Source organism: Haliaeetus albicilla, chromosome 9 (assembly GCF_947461875.1).
Source record: "Haliaeetus albicilla chromosome 9, bHalAlb1.1, whole genome shotgun sequence".
NCBI classification, from domain to species: Eukaryota; Metazoa; Chordata; class Aves; order Accipitriformes; family Accipitridae; genus Haliaeetus; species Haliaeetus albicilla.
The window spans coordinates 33449642-33470504 of record NC_091491.1 but is presented as its reverse complement, the minus strand read 5'-3'; the positions used below and the strand labels follow the sequence as shown (position 1 = coordinate 33470504).

Below are 20863 nucleotides of genomic sequence, written 5' to 3'. Positions count from 1 at the left end.
GCACTGCCAGGGTGCCACCCTCCCCCTTGGCAAGCAGACTACCAGAGCAGCCTAAAGGGCCTCCCTCCTCTTTACTCACTTACTCCAGGGCAGGGGGAGCTCCTGGCCAGTCCCCCCCCCAACAGGCCCTGCCGGCCATTCCCTGCCAACTGCTTCCCAGCATTAGCGCTGCCAGGGCTGCAGCTCAGACAGATCAGCCTCTAATCTGGGGAACAGCCTCTGGTTAATTATTCTGTACCCTCTGGGCCATGGCCAGGGTGACTCAGCAAGAGTCAGCCCAAAGCACCAAAGACCAGACCAGCCCTGAGGGGGACCAGCCTCCGTCCCCAACAGGGACACCCCATCGGAGACCCAGGCAGGGCCAGGGGCAGCTCAGCCTCACCCAACCTCCACCCCACCTGCAAGACAAGGCAGGAGGGTGCCAAGAGAAAAATCCCCCCCTAAAAGAGAAGGTGTGGGGGGGGAGCCCGGCCCATATCTCCTGCCCCAAGGCAGAGCCCGAGGAGACCACACAGGTCCTGCCACTTCTGTGCCCGTGGGAAAAGGAACATTTGGGGATGTTGGGGCTCTGCTCCGTAGCCAGGGTGCTGGCAGGGCTGCACACTCCCCCACAGGACACTCTGGGCCAGGCAGAGCTGGCGAGGGGGGGCCCAGAGGGCCTGGCTGGAGGCACATCTGACCCCCTTGCCACCCTCCCAGCCCAGGGGTGGAGGGCTACCTACCATCTGCCTTGGGGTGCCAGGGGAGGGCTGGCCCCTGCCTGGGCTCTAGGCTGGCACCCCACGCCAGCCCAGGCGCAAAGGACATGGGATAAGGGGCGGCAACAGCGGCACACGGGGCATTATTTAGCAATGTTCTTTTATTTCCAGTTTTAAGGTGAAAAGATGCCTTTAAATCTTCAATTAAATACTCCATAAAGAAAAAAAAAAGCAAAAAAAAAAAATTATTTACAAATTCACGTGACCAGTAATTGAATCCTTGTTTTAATAATTACACGTGCGGCTCGTCACATCCGGCGCTCTATAAATACAGGGGACGCGGATGGGGGGCCGCCCCGTCGCTTGCCCAATTGTGGCCTTAAACGTTTGGGAGGAGGATGGGGGCTTTGAGGGGGGACGGGGACTCAGCCTGGCCCAGAGAGAAGGGGTCACCCCCCCTCCTCCCCGGCACCCTCCCCAGGTGTCAGAGCAGGAGCTGGGGGGGAATGATTTATATTTAAAATAAAAAACCATAGAGGGGGGGTCCAGGCAGTGATGGAGGAATAGAGAGAGGACAGGGGAGGGGGAGAAATCACGCTCCTGTCCCCAAACCAAATTTAATAAGTTTATATATATATAATCTCTCTATATTTCAGCAAGAAGTGGGGAGGAAGAAGAGGAGGGGGGAGAGGAGGGGAGAGATATGTCCCCATCCCATCCCCCCTCCCCATGACATGAGTCTGGGGGTGCTCTGCCCCGCTCCTGGAGACCCGGTGTGCCTGTGCTGGGAGGGGGGAGAGGAGGGGCCCTGAGGGGACCCACGGCAACAGCCGCCTCCATCAGCATCCGTTTATTATCATCGTGACAAACTAGTACAGGCCTTGCAAACAGAACTGGGACAGGGGGAGGAGGGAGAGGAGGAGAACTGAAAAGAAAGAGGGGGGCTGTGGGGGGCACAGCAGGTCCCTCGGCCCTGGCATCAGCAAGTCCAGGGGGGCCGGGGGCGGGAGGGGATGGAATCACTCCCCAGGGTGCCCCGCTCTCTCTCCCCACTTCCTCCTCCTCACGGTTGCTCAGTTGTTGTCCGACTCATCCTCGGCTTCCCGGAGCCAGGTGAAAAAGGCTGTCACCGATTTGAGAGCCACCCCTTTGCCCTGCTGCTCGGCTGGGTCCTTGCTGGACTCCCACTTGTAGAAAGCCTCCTCCTTGATGACATCCTCGTCGTAGAGGGCGTCAAAGAACATCCGCAGCAGGTCTAGGGGAGAGGACAAAGCGGGGCCCCTGCCATTGCCCAGCCACCAGCCACCCTGCTGGGGTGGGGACATGGCTGCCACCCCCCCTCCTCGGCCCACCCGTCCCGCAACACTCACTGGGAGGCTGGTCCAACTTCACCACCAAGGCTTGCAGGGCGTAGAGCGCCTGGAGCTCCTTCTGCTCATCCCGCAGGTACTTCTGCAGCAGCTTGGCTTGGTTGCGGATGACCAGGGCGTCCAGGCGGTAGGGGTTCTCGACTGCAGGAGACAGGGCGTGAGAGGGGGGCAGCATGGGCAGGGGGACACCCCCCCCCGCCTCACCCTTGTACTCACAGACAATGGCCGAGTGGCACACGGATGTCATCAGGGCCCTGATAAATGTGTTGGACGAGACCTGCTGCTCGCTCAGGTTGGCCTGGAGGAAGGAGGGTAGAGGGGCTGTGAGGTGGGGAGGGAGTCAGGAGGGAGGCCCCAGACCCGTGGGCGCTGCGCCCACACCCTCACCTCGATCCAGTCATATATTCTTTGGTTGTTCGGGTTCTCCTTCAACAGTTTGTCCAATTGCTTGCACAGCTCCTCTGAGGTCAGCTCCTTGCGGCTTGGTGTGTCTGAGCTGTCCCCCATCGTGTACTCCAATTTCTGGGGGAGCAGGCAGAGACAAGCTGTTAAAGGCAGCATGGGGGAACACCACGCTCCTGGCAGCAGGACCACCGAGGGTTGCCCCACGGCCCGTCTCTGCCCCTCGCCAATGCTGAGCTCCCACCTGCTCTGTGACAAATTTGTTGACATCCTGGTCCTCAGGCAGGAATTCCTTCCAGCTCAGGCCCCCATCCCGCCACAGCTTGCCTGCAGTCTTCTGGCTCTGCAGGCCAGACAGACAGTCAACACCAGCACCCCGTGCCCTCCATCTCCAGGAGGGGGGATACCACAGCTTGACCATGCCACCCCCATGACCCAGACACAGCAAGGGATGCCCCCTGCCGTCCCCTCTGGTGGCAGAGGGGCTCAGTCCCCGCATGGCAAGCTGCCCCCCCCCAAACAGGCTGCCAGTCCTGGAGGCGGCAGTAAGCAGCTACGCAAGCCCCATGCACTTACCATGCCCTTGCATAACAAGCCCAGCACCTCAACCAGCAGCGTGGTGGCCTTCCCAATAGGCAACAGGGGCTTCGTTATCTCCCTGTGGGGCACAAGAGACCTGGTTGAGCTACCTGCCCCCAGGAGCCCCCCATGGGACCCTGTGGCAGCCCCGCGGAGGGGCACAGCCCTCACCTGAACAGCTCCTCCATGGGGATACCTTCCTCTTGCAGGATGGGGGTGATGAGCTCAGCCAGGTATAGCCATATGTGCGGGATGTCAATCTCCATGTCTTCCGCGATCTCCAGGATCTCCCGCAGCCTGCAGGGCAGAGGGGGGCCGTTGGGATCCAGCAGCCCCCATGCCCTCGGCTGGGAGGGACCTCAGGAGGCCTCAAGTGATGAGCCCTGCTCAAGGCAAGGCCAAATTCAAAGCCAGGCAAATATCAGGTCAGGGCCAGGCTGCCCCAGCCCCTCACCCTTTGTAGTACTGCTCCTTGGAGAGTGTGCCCGCCTTCACCAGCTGGCACAGTAGGACCCCCATGTGCTCGCGGGAGATGGTGCTCCTCTCCAGCGTGGACTCGATGCCGTTCTGCACAAAGATGTAGAGCGAGGAGGGGCTGCCCAGCTCCTGCACGCACTGCAGGGCCTCCTGCGGGGAAAAAGGCGGGGGTCAGTACTGCCCCAGAGCCAGCTGTGGCTCCCCCCCACCTTCCTCATTCAGGCACTGCCGGCACCCTGCCCAACACTACTACCGCCCAGGGAAGCGGATGGTGTGTTACAGGGGTCATATGGAGCTGTGCCTGGCCACCCCCTCCTCACCTTCATGTCATTGATGTGCAGGTATTCCTCTATGATCGCCTTGGATTTCTTCTCCAGCTCCTCTTCCGACAGCGCAGGCTTGGGGGATGCTGCGGGAGGTGCTGGCTCTTGCTTAACTGCGAGGAGAGAGCAAGGATCAGGCACCACCTGGGACAGGCAGAGCCCCAGGCTGCAGCCAGACCCCCAGGACACCGCTTCTCCCCAGCTCACTGGTCTCTCGGCTCCTGTCCCGTTCCTCTGTCATGCTAGCAGCCTTGCGCACGGCCTCGGGGCCACCCTGCTTCTCCCGTTCTCGGCTCCTGTCCTCTGTCTCTTTGCTGAAACTCCTCTTGGTGAGGGCAGATCTGTTCCTGTCTGCCCGCTCGCCCCGGTCAGGACGCTCCAGGCGGTCGCTGCCCTTCTCCGAACGTGACTCCCGGTCCCCTCTGTCCCCAGCCTTCTCTGACCTGTCACGGCTGGAGCTGCTCCTGGGTGGGAGAAGGACAGACACAGTATGAAGACCCCATCGCCACTCTCCCTGACCCCAGACTGCAGAGTTCTGCGAGGCAAGGTTGTCTCACTCCAATCCCAGCCCTTTCCAGGGTCTCTTCTAGCACTTGACCACCCTCAGGGGAAAACATTTTTCCCTGTTTCTCCCCTATTCCAACTCATGTCCTTTGCCTTTCAGTCTGTCCCTTGGCACGGCTGAGCAGAGCCTGGCCCCATGCTGCCCACACCTTCCCCCTGCTGCAGACTGTGGCGAGTTCCCCATTGTTTTCTTCTTCTCCTGAACAAACCCAACTCCAACTCTCCCTGGGGACCTCGTGCCTCAGCCTCCATGGGACTCCCTCCAGCCCACCAATGTCCATCTGGTCCCAGGACCCCCAGGTTGGACCCAGCACCCAGGTGTGGTCCCCCAACTGCCGAACAATGGGGAGGAAGCCCAGGGTGGGGTCAGCCTTCTTTCCTGCAAGGACTCACTACCAACTCTGAGCTCCACCCTGCCACAGGGGATTATTCCAGCCCAGACGCCATACGTTTGCCTACATATTGACCAACCACTGCCCGATTCAGAGGGCTCCTCCCTGGCTGCAGACCAACACACGCACACACCAAGGCAAGGCTGGCCCCTCACCTCTGCACCACGCGGCGGGACTCCAGGCTCTCGGCAGGGGTCGACTGCTGGAGTGCTGAGAAGCGGTTCAAGGTGCTTGTGGCTGGCCGCCCTGAATCAGATGCTGGGCGTGAAAAGAGGGGAGTCTCAGAGTTCGGCACCTCCCCGGGTACAGGAACCACTGGGGGAAGGATCCCCCCCTCCCACCTCATCCAACAGCGCCCAGCCAGCCCCACACTGCCTACCTGAATCTGCAGGCTTCGCGCCAGACCCTCCGCTGCTGCCTTTGCCCCAGCTCAGCCGCCCACCTGGTGCAAAGAGCTGGTTGTTGGAGTCAATGGATCCAGGCTGCAGGTAGAGAGACAGAGTCAGATCTGAACCCCACACCAAGGCAGGATCTGGGCCAGGCAGTTGGCTCAGCTGCCCACACTGCACCCCAAGCCTCACCTTGGTGATCTTTGTTAGCCTGCTGGTGTCAATGGGCCGGTTGCCCTTGCTGATGGGCACCGTGTTCCAGCCATCATCTGCAACCAGGCTCCCGCGCCCACCTGGGCACAAGGGAGACAGACATAAGGCATAGTCCAGCCTCAAGCAGTGCCCAGTGGGAGCAACCCACTCCTGGCAGCCTCAGGTGCCCCCGAGCCTGGGTACTCACTGCTGGAGGATGGCCCGGGGGGTCCTCTCCTCTTGTCCTTCGACATGAGCTGCTGCACTTTGATGTGTTCCCGATGCTCCTCCATCTCTGCTTCCTTGTGGATCTGGTCTATGGTTTTGGGGCCCTGGTCTCCTCGCCGCGGCACCCAGCTATTCTGCAGAGGGCAGGGAAGGAGGGAAGAGGGCACTGAGCTGACTGGAGGATGGAGGCTGAGGCATTCCCCCTTCCCAGCCATCCCACCCTCAAAGCCTCAGGCCGGTCTCCTGCCTCAGCCATCACAGCTCCCTGTGTGCTGTGGCAGCTTTTGGCACAAAAGGGCTCAGTTTCCAGAGCCCCCCTGCATTAAACAGCCGCCATTTACTGTGTGCCCACTATCACTACCATGCTAACCAAGGGCTGGGGGCTAGCATGGTGTCTCTGGGGCTGGCCACAGCTTACATACCCATCTCTCCCCTCCCAGAGACACACGGACTGCTGGCACTCAGAGGACACAGACCAGCAGCTCCATGGGACCAAGCAGGGGACAGAGGACAGTCCCCAGGCAATAGCAGGCCACATGCCTTACCCGTCTGAGGTCGATCACATCCTGCAACATGAAACGGATTCGGGATGATGTCTTCTTCTCTTTGATGATCTTCTCCATCTGATTGAAGTACTGGTCCATCCTGGGCTATAGAGGGACAGAGTCACGGTCAGTCACATCCCTCCCAAAGGCAAGGGCAGGGCAAGGCAAGGCAGGGCAGGGCAAGGGATACCTTGGCCTTCTCAAAGTCCAAGTCCTTGCCAATGGTGGTAAGCAGGCGGCAAAGGCACTCAAGAGACTCCTCATCATGGTTTTTGAGCAGCTTCACCACACAGTCGTGCATGATGGCCTCCGTCAACATCTTCAGTTTGAAGAGCTCTCCGATGAACTTGATGTTGCCCAGGGATCGCCGGCGGGCCTTGTCCCGCGCCTCCTCCAGCTCATCCTTCATGCGTGCCTTCTCCTCAGGCTGCAGGGAGGGCACAACAGGGCAGGTCAGAGTCCAGAGCTGCCCCGAGAGCACCCATGCCAGCCCTCAGCTGCAGCCTCCCACCCCAACTCACAGCACTGGCATCATCCATCTCCTTCTGCCGCTTCTCAAAGATCTCATCATCGTCTTTGTCCTTCTCAAACTCCTTCTGGCAGCGGTTTAGCAGCAGCTTGCGGAAGTTCACAGTCACCGTGGGCTTGTCTGTTGTGGGCACTTTGAGCTGCAGTGAGAGGTACAACCCAGGCAAAGAGCATGAGTTGTGTCTTCCCCAAAAGCTGGCCAGCTAAGGCCCAGGCACTGCTCAAACCACATAAAAGCCGCCCTACACCTTTGTGATACCCTGCTAAGACTCTGGACTTGGTCCTCCATCCATACACCCCAGTTTTGCCACCCCACACAGAAGGACCTGCACCCTGCTGAGCTCAGCTGAGGCCCCCGAACAAAACCCTGCCAGCTCAGTGGGAGACCCTCCCCAGCTCCTGCTCACCCCCATAAGGCAACGGCACATGTTAGCATAGGCAACAGAGAAGTTTGGCTCCGAGATGGCCTTCTCGAAGACGAGGTCGATGACACCCTTGAGCCGCTCCTCCGTGTCGATGGACAACTCCATCACCTGCTTCATCAGCTGCTGGAACATCTGGGGCGTCAGCTTGTTGAGGATGCTGCGGACACGGCGGAGCAGTTCCTGCAAGGACAGCAGGGTCAGCAAGAGCCAGGCATGTCCCCCTGCTGCCCTTTCACCGCCCACCTGCCCCAGCTCCCACCTGCGTCTTGATGTTCTCAGGATCTTCCTCCTCGGAAGCACGCTTGCTGCTGGGTTTCCAGGCCTTCTCGGCCTTGTTCAACTTGACATCCTCATTGAGGGACACAGTGGCAATGATTTTGCGGGGCTCCTTCCTCTGGCTCTGCTGGGAGCGGCGAGGACCCAACCCTGAGGGCTGACATGGGGAGAAGAAACTCAGCCCTTTGCTCTGGGACCAGCCAAGCTGGCTCCTGGGGTGTCCCCATCTGCCTTGCTCAGATCCTCAGCTCCATCACGGACATCAGTGGCCCAGACACAGCGGCTCGAAGGCTTGATCATCACAGAGAGGCAGACAGGTACGGTGTGGGTGAAGTGAGGAGATACTCACCAGGCCCCGGTTGCCCATGACGGGCCGGCCAAGGTTGGCGAAAGAGGGAGTGAAGTCAGGGCTGCAGTTCATGCCACTGAGGCGGATAGGGTCAAGTGCCCGCAGTGGGGTCTTGTTGGCCTGCGAAGGTACACAGGGCTGAGGATGCCCGGGGGCAGAGGAGCGGGATGGATCCATCCCCCAGCCTCAGCGCCGGGACAAGGAACTGGAAAAAAGGCCCCAGAGGTGCCCCCCCACACCAACCCCAGGCTCAAGGCTCGTTGCAGATGCTGCAACAGGACCCCAAGCACAGCAGGTAAGTCCCTGCCCTGCCTTGACAAGGCACAAAGAGGAGCCAGACTCCCACCCAGGCACCACCCACACTCCCCCAATTTCCAGGGCCGCACCGACCTTGTCCAGCACCACATCTGTAATCTGGGGCAGTCCCTCGGGTTTCTGCATGCTGGCAAAGATGAACTGGAAACCCAGCAGGAACTCACGGTCATATCGCTTCTTCTCCTCAGGGTTCAACGGCTTCCATTGCTCTGCAGTGGGGGGCAAGAGGGAGACCCTGATGTGGCCTGTCCTGTATCCTCCACCCTGAGTTGTGGCAGGTCCGGGCCCACACGGGGACCAGCAAGGTGGGAGGTAGACAGGACCCTCGCCCTGGGACCTCTGTCCCCCACCCTGTGCCAGGCTTGGGGACAAGATGGGAGGAGAGTGTGAGGTTTAGGACAGCCGGGCCATGCCACCCCCACCCTCCCCACTGCTGGGTCCAGAGGTGGTGGCTCCCAGCGGAGGCCTGGGCCAAGGCATGGCTCACCTTCCTTGTAGCGGTACTTCTGGTCAGCAGCCTTGCTCTTCTCTGGGGCCAGCTTGTCCTCCTTCTCCTCCCACGTCTCCTCAGACTCTTCCTGTGGACGGGTGGGGGCTGCGTCCTCTGCTTCGCGGGCAGGGGTGGACGCGGGGGGCTTGTTCTCCGCCTCCGAGGCACTGTCACTGATCTGAGACTGCATCGGGAGGGACAGAACAGCAGTCACCCTGTGAGCCTAGTCCTGCCCCCTCCACCCAGGCATCCGCCCCCCCCTCAGATCCTCATTACCATCACGAAGCATCAGTGGCCCAGACACGATGGCACAAAGCAGAGTTCATCACAGGAGGAGACGGGACACAGGGTGACCCCCGGACACCCCTAGGACACTCACCTCTTTAAAGGCATCCAGCAAATCGCCTACTGCCTCCTTCTTGTTCAGCTCCTTCATCCTTCGCTTCTTCTTTGGCACCGACATGGCGACTGGGAGGAGAGGCAGGGAGGTGAAGGACAGGAACCCTCCCAGTCCCCCGCATACCCTGACAGCAGCTCCAGGATCACCAGCGAGGCCCCAATAACACCAAGCGAGCTTCAGGATGGGGCCATGGGGAGCCATGGGGATGTGGTCCTGCCACCCCAGCACAGCCCCCCTCCCCAGCGATGCCGTGTACCCACCTGGACATCTGCAGCCCTGCGGATCCTACACACAGCCCATCAAGGCAGCCCGCTCCCTAAGCGTGCACCTGAGAGTACATCCCATACACACCTCACACCTCTCCCCATCTGTCTGCTGCACCCCAGTTTACCCTGTGCCTCTCAGAAGCACCCCATCCACACCTCTTTCCTAGCACAGCGCTCTCCATCCTCCTTGTAGGAGAATCGCTGCAGACACCCACACCCCTCTGCAGGGCAGCCCTTATGGGGACATCCCCACACACACCTCTGCCCCCACTTATGCTCCCCTCCCTGGCACCCCTATACACCACCCCATACAGAGGTGCTCCCCAGAAGCACAACTGGCCCCAGGTCACCCTCCTATAGCCCCCTGTATCCCTGCACAGGGTGCTCAGTATGAACACATACTGTGTACCCATCTTCCCTACCCTCCCACGGTACCCCTATGTAACCCCCACACTCCTGTGCAGGGTGCTTAAAAAAAAAAAAAAAAAAAAAAGACATATCTTTGCCCCAGCACATCCCCAGGGCACCCCACTTTCCCCAGGCATGCCTATGTACTTGCATACCCCTACACAGGGTGCCCCACACAGCTACAGCCCCACAGCTCCACATCTCCCCTGCCACCCCTCCACCCTGCACCTCCCCGTGTCCCCAGACAGCTGGGGACAGCCCTCAGATACAACCCCAACTCACCTACCCTACACCCCCACATAAGGCATCACATAAAATACACTTCCCTCATGGCACCCCATTCCCCATGACGCAGGCCACCCCGACACATACACTCCTCTATACCCACGCCATACTCCTGCATACAGATGCATTCCCCAGACATCTCTTCCCATCTTGCCATCCGCAGGCACCTTGTCCCCCCCAGCACCCCATACCCTCATGTCCTTGGTCACCTAACCCCATGCCCCTCTCCAATACCCTCCCCATATGCCATGCCTCACACCGCACCCAGGTGACCCCCCCACGTTACCTAACACCCACCCTGGGGCACCCCACGGCCCCGCACGCCCCAGGCCAGCATCCCCAACCTTGCGCGGTCGCCTCCGAGGTCTGCGAAGGGGCAGGGGCCGGGCTTGAGCTCCGCTCCTGGGCCTCACCCGGGCCTTCGCTCTCCTCTTCCTCCTCCTCCTCTGCCGGGGGGGAGGCAGGAGTGCTGGGCTGGGCCGGTTCCTCAGGCTCCGAGATGGGGCTGACATCTGACTCGGGCTGCTCCTCACTCGGCTCTGCTTTGCCAGTGCCCTCCACCCCGTTGGGCAGGGGCAGCTCTTCGGGCTGGGCGATGGGGGAGTCCAGGGCGGGCGCGGGCACCAGCGCAGGCACCGGCACCGGCTGGCACACGGGCACCTCAGGAACCGGCTCGGGCACCTCCTCTAAGACCCCGTTGGCCTCAGCAGCAGGCTCGGCAGCCGGCTCAGGGCAGGGCTCTTCCCGGGGCGGCGGGGGGCTGGGGGAGACGGGTTTGGCGGGCGCTTCGGGGGCCTGTGGTACAACAGGCGGCGGCGACGGCGCGGCCGGCACCGGGGGCACGGCTGGCATCGGGGGGACAACGGGCACCGGCGGCACCTCAGGGGGCACGGGTGCCTGCGGGGTGGGCTCCGGGAGGGGAATGGCGACCTCCTCCTCCTCCTCCTCCTCCTCCGCAGCCACCGTGTCCATATCTGGTGCGGGCACGAGGGGCAGCTCCGCAGCCCCTGGCACTGTAGTGATGGCGCTAAACGTCTTGTGAGGGTCGGGCGGCGCCTCGCCCAGCTCCACTTTAGTGTCCGCATCCACGGGGGGCTCCATTGGCACCAGCGTCACGGCCGAGAGCACCACAGGCTCCACCTCGGGGATGAGGGGAGGGGGAGGTGACGGGGACGCCGACTTGCTGGGCTCCAGGGAGACGGGCTTGCTCACCACCAGCGCCGGCTTCGGGCGGTCATCTGCAAGGTGGGCGGCATTAATGGGGAGCTCTCCAATCACTCGCTCACCCTGCATCCCCCCCAGACCCCTCCATCTGCAGGAGGAATAGGGACAGATGTGCCAATCCCCATCACAAACGGGTGACCGGGACGACAGGGGTCCTCCAGGGGACAGCTGGGGTGAGCAGACAGCCCCCATAAACTCTCCTGGACCCAACGTGGGGGCACCAGTCACCAGGTATGCAGGGAATGCGTTTGACCCCACAAGCCCCAGGTGAACAGAGTAATGGCAGGGCTGGCATCTCGCACCCCGCAGTGCCAACAACATGGAGCCTGGCAGCAGCCTTGCTGGCTGGCACACCCACCCCCAGCACGGGCACTTACCTGGCCGGACAATAACTGCTACATGGGGGGTCTCTCCGTTGGCCTGGGGCTCCAAACCGCTTCCAGCCTGGGGGGGAGGCAAAGAGGGACTTCAGCAGGGCCCGTGCACATCCCGCTGCCCCAGTCAGGGAGTCAGCGGGGTGGGTCCCCTTACCTGTGGAGGGGTGGGGGTGGATGAGGTCCTTGCTCCGGACATGATTTCTTCAGTGATGTCCTTGCCGCCTTGGTTGGGGTCTCGTATCCGGATCTGTCCCCAGGTCAGGGCAGAGAAGGGGAAGCTGTCAGCGGGGTTGGGGAAAAAGCACATGGGCCACCCCCTTTCCCTGGGCCCCACACCCGCACAACACCCCCTTCTCCGAGAGGCTCATTCAGCACTGTGCCTGCCCTGGCCACGTGCAGCCTGGGGACCCACAGGTGCCACCTCCTCTCCCCACGGGGCACAGTGCCCCACAGACACCGGCCTGTCCCAATGCCCAGTGGACAGGGACAGCATGGGGCACGGCGAGCCTTGCAAGCCATCATGCCAGGCAGTCGGAGCCAGCACCGTGTCCCCAAGCCAGTGCATGTCTCCAGGGGTCAGGGCATCCCAAGGCATCACTACACTGGCACAGGGGCTGCGGGGACCCCCTCCCACCTCAGGGACAGCACAGGGGACGGGCCTTGGCACGCAAAAGTCATGGCGAGCCCATACACCTGCAGCCTCACTGTGGCTGCCATGGGTGCAGCAGGAGCCACAGGGCACCCTGCTGGGAATTGAGTGGGGGACACACATGGGTCTGGGACTCAGGTGGGGGGGGCACAGTGCAGCCAGGGGTCTTGCCCTCCCCACCCCCAAACATGACCCGCTTCCCGGGCAGCAAGAGCAGAGCCCAAGGGGCACCGAGGCCCCTCTGCCGAGGAAATGCCAGCATCCCCCCTCCCTGGCCCAGTAGCACCCCTTGCCCCCCGCTGTGGGGCCATGCCGGCAGCCGCCCGGCTCCCCACTATAAATAGGCCCCGCGCGAGGCCTCCGAGTGCCGGCATCTCCGGGAGCAGACAGCAGTTGGCAGCCGCGGCACCCCCACCCCCCCCAGGAGCCGTGACTCAGCACAACGCTGCCCGCCGGGACAGCCAAGGTTGCCAACACCAGTCACGCACCCCAGTTCCCTCACTGAGCGCCCCCCCCAAGCTGGGGGGGGGCGGCATGGCCCCGTGCCGCCCCCGCCTTCCACGGCGTGCTGCACCACATCCCATCCTGCACACCACAGGTACCCGGGGCGGGCACCGTCCCCTCCTGCACACGAGCCCCCCCCATGCCTGGAGGTGTATGGCTTCTTACCGTCTTGCGCTCTCGTTTTGGGGGGATCGGCGGCTGCTGGCTCACAATGACCTGGGCGGTAGGGACCCCCGCTGGGAACTGCTGCACCCCCTGTGCCGGGTAATAAGCACCCGCTGGGAGGAGAGGAGAGAGCGTCAGACCAGCCAACCTAGATCCTTCAAGCCTGTCCTGGAGACCCCCCGATCCCCCAAACACAGGGGTCTGTCAGAAGCCTGGGGAGCCCGTGCCGCTCTGCCATGAACCCCCATCGCATCCGGCCCAGGTCGTCCCAACCCGCTTGACAGGCCTGACCGAATTCCTTCCCTGTGAAGCAGAGCGTCCCCGCGCCGCCCCCACGCCCAGCCGGGCCCTGCGGGCGCCTGCCGTGCCCACCGGCTCCACACCACCGACGGCCTGGCCGGGACGCTCGGCCATGCCAGGTACGGGCGTCCCGGCTCCACCGGCAGCCGCCTTCCTGCCGGCACCCTTATCTCCCCAGGGCCGGCACCAGCCCAAGGGCGGCACCAGGCAGCCCCGTCCGCACCCTCCATTCACACCCAGGCCGAGGGGCTCGTGCTCCCTGCACAGCCTGAGCCCCCGGCAAGCCCAGCCCGGAGGAGGGAGCTGTGCCGGGGGCCGGAGGCAGAGCTGGACCCCATCCAGGGTTGGCACAGCCCCTGAGAGGCGCTCCGCTCCTCCCTGGGCATCCGCAACCATCACCCCAGAGCGGCACCACGAGGATATGGGCATGGGGCGGGGGGACACAGGCACAGCTGGGCCCTGGCCCCCTCTGGCTCCAGCGCCTCCCAGGCTGCGCTTAGCCTGGAACTCCCCCAGGGTGCTCTGGTGCCTGAGCCAGGGACCCCTCCCTCTGCCCAGGGGGGAGAGGGGGCAGCAGCCGGGCTTCTCACCCCAGGATGGGTCAGGGGGAGGGAGGGAGACCCCCTGAGCTGTCCAGCCCCAGGGACCAGGAGGGCCGGCTCGTCTCGCCCGTCAAGGGGCACGCCATGCCAGGCCACCCACCCAGTCTTGTGGGCAAGGGGCACGCTGCTGCCAGCTGCCCTGGGAACAGCTGCAGCCCCAAAGCGGAGGCAGGGGGAAAACCCATCCCGGGACCCCACAGAAACACCCAGGGGATGCCCCAGCGTCAGGCACAAAAGAGCAGCCATGCCCTGGCCTGAGCGCAGGAGCCGGCCGCTGCTGGGGCCCACCTCCCTCCTCCAAGGGGCCAGCTGGGCCCCAGGACAAGAGGGAGGGAGGACGGGCACGTACCTGGCTCAGGAGAAGCCCATCTCTGCCCCGGTTATGCTTTGCTGCCGTGCCGGGGCCGGGCCGGAGGCCTCGGCTCACATTTCTGTGTCTGCCGGGCCTCCCAAGACCGACCAAGCCTAAATATAGTCACAGCCCGGGTGGCCACATGCGAGGGGGGGGAAAAAGGGGGGGGGCTGCTCACACTGCCACTTCCCAGCGCCGGGAGAGGGCAGGCACGGAGCAGCCCTGGCACCTCAGGCTTGGCTCCTTGGGGAGCGGGGATCCGAGGCTGGGGGGGTCAGCAAGCACAAAACTGCTCACCACCTTGACGGTGAATGTGGGGGAACAGGGGATAAAGTCTGCCCCAGCCCTCCGCCAGGAGAGTTAAACATTAAACGGTCCCGATTTGGAAAAGGGTGGGGGTGGATGGACCGGTGGGACACGATGCGCAGCCCTCAAGTGCTGCTGGGAGACAGGCAACACCCCCTGCCCCCCTAAAACAGCCTGTAACAGAGTCACAGAGATGGCCCCAGCGAGCTGGCAAAGGTAGAGGGGTCTGTGCTCAGCTCCTGAGCACAGGGTACTGTAGGGAGGCCAGAGGCAGGGGAGCAAAAAAACGGGGGAAGTGCTGGGGCTGGAAGAGTACCGGGGAGCAGAGCAAGCCCCCCATCTGTACCGTAAGTCCCGAACTCTGTGGGGCTGGCTCCAGGGTAAAAACTAGGGGCGCCGGGCTGGACCGGGTACTGTTGGGTCGGGACGACGTACGTGGAGCGACCCTGCAACGGGGGAGAAGAAAGGTCAGTTACCTCCCCTGTGGGACATGGATGTACCCCCAAACCACTGATGTATCCCCAAACCTGCCTGTGAACCAGCTGAGCGCCAGGGCAGGGAGCAGGATGCAGGCAAAACAGGCGCCAGGCACCTCGGAGGGCTGGCGGGGACGGGGACCAGCGCTGCCTGCCACCCCTCTACAGAGGCGGGGAACACCCTGCTCAAATCAGTGGGTGCTCAGAGAGCCTGGGGGACCCCTTCCACCCTCCCAAAACAGACCTGGGCTCCAACCCTGGGCAACACCCCCCACCAGTGCCCACCCCAGCCCCCCCTCCTGCAGAGCCCAGGGCACGGCCCTCACCTGTCCGGGAATGTAATAGGCTCCTTGGGAAGGTGTGTAGGATATCTGGGAGGGTATCATCATCACCTGGGAAGCAGCCGGATACACATGGGCAGGGGGGCCGGGACGGGCCGTCGTGTTACTCTGCACGCGGGACGCGCTGGCGGGAGGCTGCGCCCTGTTCTGGTAGAAATGCTTGGGGAGAGATGGGGCACGGCGTCAGGTAGAGTGCCAGCACCCCGACTCAGCACCGATGCACGCAGCAGGGAGACACCACGCCACCACCCACCAGCCCCCCCCCCCCCCCCAGGATGCAGCCCCCCACCACGCTCCCCAGAGCTGCCCCCCACCCCGGCACCGTCCTGTCCCCACGCACCTGCGGGGCCGCCTGGGTCCACCCGACCCAGCTCATGCCCGGCACGGCCCCCTCCCAGCCCGATGGGGGCCGGCAGCTCCAGCGCCCGGAGCCGGCCACGGCCGCACGCAGCTCGGCGGTGGCGGGTCCCGGCGTGCTTTACACCGGTTCCCGGCGCTCGCATTGAATGCTGGGACCTGTAGTCCCGCCGCGCTGAACCGCGCCAGAGCCGGACAGCCAGGGTATGCGGAGCCAGCTATTCCCCCACCGGCCCGTGACATTCATCCCGACCCGGCTTCTTTGCCAGGCAGGAGCATCCCCGGGAGCAGCAGCTCAAGCCCAGCAGCAAGCGGGCATGAAAGGGTCCGCGCACACACCCCGGTGCAAGGAGAAAGCGTTACCTGAAGAGACCTGAATCCTCCCTGTTAGCAAGCGCACGCGTACAGAAGGAAAAGGGGAAAGAGAGAGACAGGAGTTACCCGCATTGGGACAGGGCTTGGACGCCGGGTGGCTGGCAGAGGAGGGGACAAGGAGGCTGGGGAGCCCTTTGCCCAGTGCGCACATCCCAAATCCACCAGGGTCCCCTGTAGGGACCCCTAAAGTGCAGGGAAGGGTTTGAGGGGCTCCCAGTCAGCAGAACCAAGGACATCACCAGACCTGTCCTCAGCAGCTCCTCCACACAAGAGGGCTGAGGGAGGTCCAGAGCCTTGCTCTGCACCACTGGGCCTTGGGAGACCCCCACAAAGTGGGGAGGAAGAGGAAGAGGAGGATGAGGAAGGGCACAGGCAGAAGCAGCAGCCTGGGCTGGGGTTAGCACAGGCACAGCCACATGCTGCAGGCTTCATGCAAGGAGGAAACTGGGGAGACACTGCAAGGAAACCCCCCCCTCAAAGTCAAGCAGGTGTCCCCCACCTTCCCCAGACCAGCCCGTCCCCCAGCTCTGGGGTCCCCACGTGCTCCCTGGCCCCTTCATGCCCAGGGTGGGTGTTTCTGTGCAGTGTCAGGGCAGGGTGCTCGGCATGCGGAGTGGTGGAAGCGGGTTAGTACCTGCTGGTGAATAGCCCGAGGCCCTGCTGGAAACTGAGAGAGGAGAAGAGGGAGGTTTGGGGCAGGGGAGGAAGGAGAGAAGAGCAGTCACTCGGTGGGCATCCCCGGCTGGAGGCATCTGCCCCCTCATCCCAGGGCCAGGAGGTCCCCAGGCAGCCATCGTGGTCCGGATCACGGGCACACTCCCCCTCGCAGGGGCACGCAAGCCCCGACGGGCACCACAGGGCTCCTTGCACCCCTGGGCACCATGGCGGTGGGGGCTACTTGGCCAGGAGGCAGAAAGCTGCTGGATCCCCCCGCATCGCCCCCTCCAACCCGGGGCAAAGCCCTTACCTGGCGCGGCTGAGAAGGCGTATTCATTTGTGAGGTCGGTGCCGGGTTAAAAACCACAGGTGCCGTCTGACCAGGTGGGAATGTCGGCTGGAGGGAGGCAGGGAGGGAAGGAGATGGCACCGTCGCCCCCCGGCATGAACTGGGGGGCGTGGGGGGGCAAAGCTGGGTCTCCCCCACCCCGACAGAGCCAGTTACCTGCGGCAGTCCGGGAGAAGGGGCAGGGTGCGGGGCTGTCGGGGCTCCTCCTGTGGGCTGTGGAGCTTTGTTCATTTCATGGGGTTGTGCATAAGGATCCCCTCGCTATCTGCGGGGACAGGGACAGCGGGCGTAAGGCGGAGGCGGGCAGCACCCCAGGCATCTGTCTCCTAACTATGTCAGCCCTGAAAATGTGGCGTTTCCAGCCCCTCAGCGTAAAGCCAGACACCAGCCCTGCCCCACGGACGGCATCACGCCAGGGCGCAGACACCCAGCCACCCCCTCCTGCCCCACTGGGGCACGGGGACGGGGTGAGCGCTGCCAGGCCACCTGGCCCGGGCAGGTCTCCGCACCCTGCGGAGCAAAGCCCCCCGTTGTGCCCCAAACCCAGCCGTGCCCACCGGCAGGACTGACCCCCTGCCCCAAGGTGACCCCGCAGAGCGCTGCTGGGCACCCCACACAAGCAGGCACCGGTGCCCGTGACCTGCCGCCAGCACCCAGGCCACCACCAATTCCAGGGGGCTGGGTGGGCCGGCGGCACCCGGCGTCAGCCGTGCCCGGCTCCACCCCGGCTGACCTACTAAGCGCTTCCCCCGGCCGGCCAAACCTGTTCCTGCCGGTGGCGCCGGGTCCCCGGTGCACGCCACAAACACCTACCGGGGAGGGCAGGGAGCAGCTCCTGCGTCGTCGTCCCCCACCCCACGCCGCTGACGCTCCGGCCCACTGCCCTGCCCAGGGGAGCCCGCAGCCCCCCACCACCGCCGGCACCCAGGCGGCCCGGGCACCCTCCCGGCTGTCCCGGGAGGGACTTGGCAGCTGGTGCCGCTCTCCCCGCCCCAGTGCAAAGGCCGCCGGGGCAGGAAGAAGAGACGGTGACCCCCACCCCGCCGGGGGTCCCCTGCACCCCATGGCACCCAGCAAGCCCCGAGGGAGCAGCCGTGGTGCCTCCTGTAACCTGACGTCCGGACGCGTTAGCGCTGCCGGCCCCCAGCCCCGTGTGTGTGTGTGTGTCCAGCCCCAATGCCAGGCCACACCGGCACCCCCGGGCCACGGGGTGCCCTGACCCCCCCCCCCACCCCGGGCTGCACCCTGACATGGGAGGGGGGGGCTGCCACCCCACCACAGAGTTCCCCCAGCCACAACCCCACTGGAGATGGGTCCTGCTGGGGTTTCAGGAGGTGGCAGGGGCTGGGCTGCACCCCCTCGGTGCTCCCCCCGGCCCCCTATTCACCGGCGAACCGAGAGCCTGGCACGGGCAGCCCGGCACGCCTTCCCCCCCCTCCCCAGCCCCGGGATGTGGCAGCCTGGGCCACCTTAGCTCAGCCTTGGCACCCGTCACCCCAAAAAGAGGAGGAGGGGGTGGTGGTGGCGGTCACACAGGGGATGGGGACGCCCGGCGACAGCCCCCAGCACGGGCAGACCCGGCCTCCCTGGCCCCCCCACCGCCAGCACAACCGGGAGCGAGCAGAATACTCACCCCCCCGCGGGAAAAACCTGGGCCGGCTGAGCGGGCCTGCAGAGACCGTTCATCCGACTGACTTGGAGAGAGGAGGGAGGGGGGAGAGACAGATCAGCCCGGGCCCCACCGGGGCAGGGGGTGGGGGGGAGAAGCCCAGCCCGAGCCCCGCGCTGCCCCCTCCCCAGCCGGCCCGGCGGTGCCCGGGGCGAGGCGGGTCCCGTCCCGGTGAGGGGGGGAAGGGGAACCGCCGGGGGGGGGGAGGGGGTTGCAACAGGAGAAGCCGCCGCGGCCGCTGCCTCCCCCGCGCCGGGAGAGGCCGGGCCCGCGGGCCAGCGCCGGGCCCACAGTCGGGGCGGGGGGGGGTCCCTGCCCGAGGCCGGGTCAGCCAGGCCCCGTCCGACCGGGGGAGCGGGAGGCAGGGCTCCGCGGCGGCGGGGGCTGACTCGCCGGGCGGCCGGGGGGAGAACGACGACATACGACAAGGCGGGGAGAAGGGGGCCCCGGCGACGGGGTCGGGCCAGGCCGCGGCGGCGGCCCGGGAGCAGCCAGGCCCGAGCCCGGCCTCGCCCCCAGGCCGAGGCGGCGGCCCGGCCGGCTGGCGCTGCCGGCTCCGTCCCGGGGCGGCGGGGCAGGCCCGAGGGGCCGGCACCATCTTGGCGGCGGGGGAGGAGGGGGGGGCCGGGGCGGCGGGGCGCGGCGCGGGGCCCGGTGCGGCATCCGGCGGCCCCGCTCCCCCCCCCCCCCCCCGCGGCGGCGGCGGCGGCCTCTGCCAAGGACACGTGTCACTGCCGGCCGCCGCCATGGCCCGCGGCCTCACCGGCACCGGCGGGCGGGGCGGGGGCGGCGGGGCACGCACCACGTGCGGCGGCGGCGGCGGCGGCGGCGGCGGCAGGCCTAGGCGGGCGCAGCGGCGGGAGCACGTGCGCGGCGGCGGGGCGCACCGGCCGGCACGTGGGCGCGGAGCGGCGCCGCGCGGGACCACCGGGGCGGAGGGGCCGGGCCGGGCCCGGCCCGGCGGGGAGCGGAGCGTGGACGGGGCAGGGCGAGGGAGGGGGCCGGCGGCGGCGGCGGCGGCTGTGGTGGCGGCGGCGGCGGGGCGGCGCCCACGTGGTGGCGGTGGCGACGGCGGCGGCGGCGGCGCGGAGGGGCCCGGCGGCGCGAGGCCCGGGGCGGCGGCGCGCGGCCCGGTACCGGTACCCCCCTCCCACCCCACCCGCCCCCCCGCGGCGCGCGCCCGCCCCGCCCCCGCCCGTTACCTTCAGTCTCCTTCAGCGCGCGCGGCCCGACGCAGCCGCAGCGCAGCGCAGCACGACCATTTCCGGAGCCGCGCCGCGCGCAGGGGCGGGGCCGGGCGCCGCCGCGGGGGAGGGGCGCGCGGGGGCGGGGCCTGAAGCCGCTCTGGGCACCGCCCGCGGCACGTGACGCCGGCGCCGCGCCCCTGCCGCCGCTGTCACGTGGCGGGGCGGGGCGGGGCGGGAGGAGTTTCCGCTCGCCCCGGCGACGGGGTGGGGCGGGGAACGCCCCCTCCCGCGCCAAGCCACGCCTCCCGGCGCGTCACGCCCACCGCTCCGGCCCTCCCCCGCACGCCCCGTGCCGGGAGCACGTCGCGCGCCGCCGCACCCGGCACCCACCCGGCACCGGCACCCTCCCAGGACCCGGCATCACCCCGGCCCGCACCCACCGGCACCGGCACCCTCCCGGGACCAGCACCCATTAGTACCTGCTCTCACCCGTGACTTGCACCCACCCAGCGCCCAGGAGCGGCGCCCACCCAGGACCCACCCAGCACCTCGCACCCGCGGGGGGCACGGCCCCCACCCTGCACCCCACAGGACACGGCCCCTCGCCTCTCCCCCGCACCCATCCCACTCCCCTTGGGACTCAGCACCCCACACCCATCCCCACCTCCCAGCACCCATCCAGACACAGCCTCCCACACCCACCCAGGGGCACCGCCAGTTTTAGAAACAGGACAGGGCAGAGCCCAGCGCACCCCAGCCAGCATGGGGGGGGCAGCTGAAGCCTGGCGGTCACCCCCTGAACCCCCCCAGGAGAGCAGTCCCAGCCACGGACAGGCAGTCCTGGGCTGTGGTTGGGTGCCAGCACAGCGGACAGGGATCTGCACACCACCAGCACACCCTGCCACACCAGGCAGGGTGCCACGGGGGTCACAGGCCAGTACAGGGTGGGGAAGAGCAGAAGCCAGACCCACAGGGGACTGGGAGCACCCATGGCACCCTACAACTCTGTGTTCATCCCCCACTTCTCAGGGTCTGCACTGTGTCTGGCCCCCACGGGCAGCAGGTACCCTTG

General features: G+C 65.7%; 2 protein-coding genes and 2 non-coding genes across 16 annotated transcripts; 1 reads left to right on the top strand and 3 right to left on the bottom strand.

The window, feature by feature from the left end:
* Positions 1-967: 967 nt before the first annotated feature.
* EIF4G1 (eukaryotic translation initiation factor 4 gamma 1) lies at positions 968-19937 on the bottom strand. 13 transcript variants are annotated; one of them, XM_069792571.1, is made up of 35 exons: positions 19807-19937; positions 18569-18629; positions 17092-17200; positions 16897-16983; positions 16564-16596; positions 15918-15938; positions 15183-15356; positions 14727-14826; positions 12821-12933; positions 11657-11749; positions 11503-11569; positions 10246-11139; positions 8922-9010; positions 8540-8726; positions 8128-8261; positions 7738-7875; positions 7372-7545; positions 7095-7292; positions 6681-6827; positions 6350-6586; positions 6160-6264; positions 5595-5748; positions 5387-5487; positions 5185-5287; positions 4961-5063; positions 4057-4313; positions 3847-3962; positions 3504-3676; positions 3221-3346; positions 3047-3128; positions 2715-2813; positions 2456-2590; positions 2285-2366; positions 2069-2209; positions 968-1953 (listed from the first exon to the last, which is right to left on the bottom strand). In XM_069792571.1, the coding sequence occupies exons 3-35, from the start codon at positions 17164-17166 to the stop codon at positions 1772-1774; spliced, it is 4920 nt and encodes a 1639-aa protein (XP_069648672.1). In that variant the 5' UTR covers positions 17167-17200; positions 18569-18629; positions 19807-19937; the 3' UTR covers positions 968-1771. The 13 variants fall into 13 exon arrangements, with proteins under 13 accessions (XP_069648672.1, XP_069648675.1, XP_069648676.1 ...); XM_069792574.1 differs by having other exon boundaries at positions 4961-5051; XM_069792575.1 differs by having other exon boundaries at positions 7738-7857.
* LOC138687024 (small nucleolar RNA SNORD66) lies at positions 7621-7696 on the bottom strand. Its single transcript, XR_011326364.1, has one exon. It is a non-coding gene; the product is annotated as a small nucleolar RNA SNORD66 (small nucleolar RNA).
* On the bottom strand, positions 8800-8876 carry LOC138687023 (small nucleolar RNA SNORD66). Its single transcript, XR_011326363.1, has one exon. It is a non-coding gene; the product is annotated as a small nucleolar RNA SNORD66 (small nucleolar RNA).
* On the top strand, positions 17268-20267 carry LOC138686944 (collagen alpha-1(I) chain-like). Its single transcript, XM_069793044.1, has 4 exons — positions 17268-17402; positions 17519-18061; positions 18379-19737; positions 19842-20267. The coding sequence occupies exons 1-4, from the start codon at positions 17268-17270 to the stop codon at positions 20265-20267; spliced, it is 2463 nt and encodes an 820-aa protein (XP_069649145.1).
* The last annotated feature ends 596 nt before the right edge of the window (positions 20268-20863 follow it).